The sequence below is a fragment of the Etheostoma spectabile genome, chromosome 16, assembly GCF_008692095.1.
Source record: "Etheostoma spectabile isolate EspeVRDwgs_2016 chromosome 16, UIUC_Espe_1.0, whole genome shotgun sequence".
Taxonomy (NCBI): domain Eukaryota; kingdom Metazoa; phylum Chordata; class Actinopteri; order Perciformes; family Percidae; genus Etheostoma; species Etheostoma spectabile.
In genome coordinates this window covers 10,582,490-10,586,068 of record NC_045748.1, presented here as the reverse complement: position 1 = coordinate 10,586,068, position 3,579 = coordinate 10,582,490, and the positions used below count along the sequence as shown (strand labels likewise).

The 3,579-nt window shown below is 38.2% G+C and overlaps 1 protein-coding gene across 1 annotated transcript in view; it reads left to right on the top strand.

The window, feature by feature from the left end:
- Nucleotides 1–3,579, top strand: part of cwc27 (CWC27 spliceosome associated cyclophilin) — a 31,518-nt gene that overhangs the window by 1,355 nt on the left and 26,584 nt on the right. The window contains exons 2-8 of the mRNA XM_032539658.1: nucleotides 317–413; nucleotides 1,019–1,131; nucleotides 1,296–1,439; nucleotides 2,330–2,428; nucleotides 2,528–2,631; nucleotides 2,905–2,974; nucleotides 3,370–3,449. Coding sequence (XP_032395549.1) covers nucleotides 317–413; nucleotides 1,019–1,131; nucleotides 1,296–1,439; nucleotides 2,330–2,428; nucleotides 2,528–2,631; nucleotides 2,905–2,974; nucleotides 3,370–3,449 — 707 coding nt within the window. The remainder of the gene's footprint in view (nucleotides 1–316; nucleotides 414–1,018; nucleotides 1,132–1,295; nucleotides 1,440–2,329; nucleotides 2,429–2,527; nucleotides 2,632–2,904; nucleotides 2,975–3,369; nucleotides 3,450–3,579) is intronic.

Sequence of the window (3,579 nt, the reverse complement as noted above, 5' to 3'; positions counted from 1 at the left end):
GCAATATTGTTCCAGAACTGACCAACACAAGAAAATTTCCAGAACATATGAACATATGTCCCTTGAGCTTTAATTGGGCAGAAAGTGCATAAAGGGCTGTTCATTATTTTCATTTCAATACATTCATTTTAACCACTGAGATACGAGCTTGATATCACTAGCCTAATACTTAAACCTTTATTGTATCTCCTGCAGCTAACCCTGTGTGTGTGTGTCTCAGATGAAATGTTTGATCTGTAAAGCATTTTGCTCGTTTTGTTAGCTATTGGAAAATTATTTCTTAGTTTAACTTCCCCACTTTGTGATCTTTTCTTAGGTCCTGTTGAAGACTTCAGCAGGAGACATTGACATTGAGTTGTGGTCCAAAGAGGCTCCTAAAGCATGCAGGAACTTTGTGCAACTGTGCATGGAAGGTAAGAATTCAAAGGCACTTAAAAGACTAAATCAATATGTCATAACAGCAATATCAGTCACCAACACATATCCTCCCAGTTTTAAGAGGTCTTCTACTTCAAAAATACATTCCCAAAATTGTTATTTAAATAAAAGCTCAATTTTTCATGTTATACATTTATCACTGTTTTATCATTAGACACTTCATTATCCAGGTATGTTGACTTTTATGCTTGCCTCTGACAAATTACTAGCTGTGCACTCACTAAAAGAATTTACACCAGCAACAAATTGTACTTAATCAATTGTAAGTGTCACAATGTTAAATGTCCATCGCTAGTTACGTGATGCAGTTATCATCACCTTTAATACATGTTGAGATAATGCAGATTAAATAGGTTAACATTTCATTTGAAACTTATTTGAAATAACCTTGTCACAGTAGTTGGGATATTGTTCACTCAACTGTTATTTACTCGTTAACCTTTCTGTACTGTTTACTGTCTCTATTTTCCTTGTGTTTTTTACCAAATTACAGAATTATTCCCAGGAAATTATTAGGACATTTTTCAGAAATTACAATCCTGTAAAATAAAGTGTGACCTTATATTTCTCTAACCTCCAGGTTACTATGACGGCACAGTGTTTCACCGAGTGGTGCGTGAATTCATCGTCCAGGGGGGGGATCCCACTGGAACAGGGACTGGTGGAGAGTCCATCTATGGTCGGCCATTCAAGGTCAGACATCTCGACTTCTTTTTGGATTATTCAGTCTATTTGATGTTAAAACTAACAGAATCCTCGTTTGAATCATGCTTAGTACATGCAAACATCCTTACCATTAAGAGAATGTAGCTGACATTAAAATGAATGTACCTAAGTATTTTCATTTTAACTTTTAGGATGAATTTCACTCCAGACTGCGCTTCAATCGGAGAGGTTTGGTTGCCATGGCAAACGCTGGCCCACATGATAATGGAAGTCAGTTTTTCTTCACCTTGGGACGTGCAGACGAGCTCAACAATAAACACACCATATTCGGCAAGGTGAATCTAAAGAACAGTAGCAATTTACTGAAATATTTCCATTGTGTATTCAAGTCTGTCCCGGAACAGATATCTGTCAAAGGACATTAAAAGCGTCCCTGGGGGACTGGGTTTTAGTTTTTTAATCATCAGGTTTTAACCATTCAAGTTGACGTCTTTTATCCGGTGTAGCTATAGCGAAACAAATGTACTCTGCTGTTTCCGAGGGTTTATGTTTTTATTATATTTATACTTTTTATTGAAAGGAAAACTTCAGGGAGAAACCTCGGACAGACCCAGGCTGTTGGTAGGTGGTGTCTGATGGTGCCGGTTGGGGGTGTGATGAACAGTGGCAGTAATAGTCACAGTGAAGATAATGGAGCCATGACTAGAAATAGTTGTAGTAGTACATGGCGTAGCAGGGCACTGCGGAGTAGAAATCGACCGATATGGATTTTTTTAGTGCCAACACTGATTTCTTTTTCTTTTTTTTCTTCTTTTTCATCAGCCTTAGCCAACGACCGATACGGGCTGCCGATTTTCTTGAGCTAATATTTGGAGCCGATACTGCTTCTTCTTCTTCTTCAATTTACCTCATAAAAATGTTAACCATGCCACTCTGAATTTGTTTTCAAAATCTGCTCTGCCATTTCTTTAAAAATAATAAACAAAAACGAAAAAAGAGATGTCAAGAGCACTTTGGCAGTGCCTAGGAGGTGAACTGGCACCTCTCCATGTACCAGTCCACACTCCTTACTTTGGCCCTTACGGTGACTTGAACCACCAACCCTCCAGCTGCCATCCCACCTCCTGATGGACTGTGCTACTGCCACCCCATTTCTAGAACTGTGTACTGTATGTTAAAGAGTACTCCAAGTTGTTTTTTTTTTTTCCAACAATGCCTACTGCAGGTCACAGGAGACACAGTCTATAATATGCTCAGATTGGCAGACGTTGAATGTGACGACGAGGAAAGACCTCTGAATCCCCACAAAATAAAAACTGCAGAGGTATTTTCTTCTCCTGCTACTTTTCCACTTCCTTGACAACTTTTAAATATTTATTGTCAGTGATTAAAATACTGATATAAAACATTTTGTCTCTTCCAGGTGCTTCACTCTCCCTTTGATGACATCATACCCCGTGAAACAAAGAAAGCCAAAAAGGAGAAAGATAAAGAGGAGGGAAAGAAATCCCAGTCAAAAGCCACAAAGTGAGTGCGTAGACGTCATCGGACTCTCCGATCGTATCTGCCCAATAATGTCAGAAACCTTAGAACCTGCCCAGTTAGCAATGTGATCGGACCTAAACGTATAGGGTGATCTTATATCTTCATGTTCTTCTCTATGCTCCTGATTCTTCCTGAGTTCCATCTTTTGCTACAAGTCTCATTGGGTTACCGTGCTGAAACTCATTTTTTGATTGCTATATGTGTTGTTGTTTTTAGAGACGCTTCAATGCCAACTCTGTGTGTTGATTTTTGTAGGAACTTCAGTCTGTTATCATTCGGGGAGGAAGCGGAAGAGGAAGAGGAGATGGTGAATCAAGTGAGCCAGGTACTGAAGCACGAAACTAGTCTCAGACAGTTAAATCACAGTGAAATTATTTTAATAGTTTTTTTAGAATGAGAGAGAGAAAGAAAGAGATAGATAGATTTTTAATGATTCCAAAAATGGGAAATTAAACTGTTACTGCAGCAAAATATCAGATACCCAGCACACATACAGAATATACATGAAATTATAGGATACAATTGACATGAAATAATAAATAGGATAGAGACCATCATGTGTTTGTTGGTTAATTACGGATATTTGCAATATTGTTGTTTTATTAAATGGGGTTCTGTTAAAATGGAATGGGTGTTTCAGAAGTTGAGGCTGCACTGAAATAAGAATATGTTGCAAAATTTGTAAAAACCAGTTGCTTACCATGGTTTATCTTTCTTCAGACACTAAAGGGAAAAAGCAAAAGCAGCCATGACCTTCTGAAAAATGATCCCAGACTGAGCTCTGTTCCAGCGGTTGATAAGTATGTACAATGATGCATAGGTGTGAATCTCATCTAACAGTTGGGGGGGGCAATATAACATTTCTGAAGAGCAATTTTTGAAGGGGACACAAATAATACAGTTATACTTGTAGAGGATATGTGTACACAG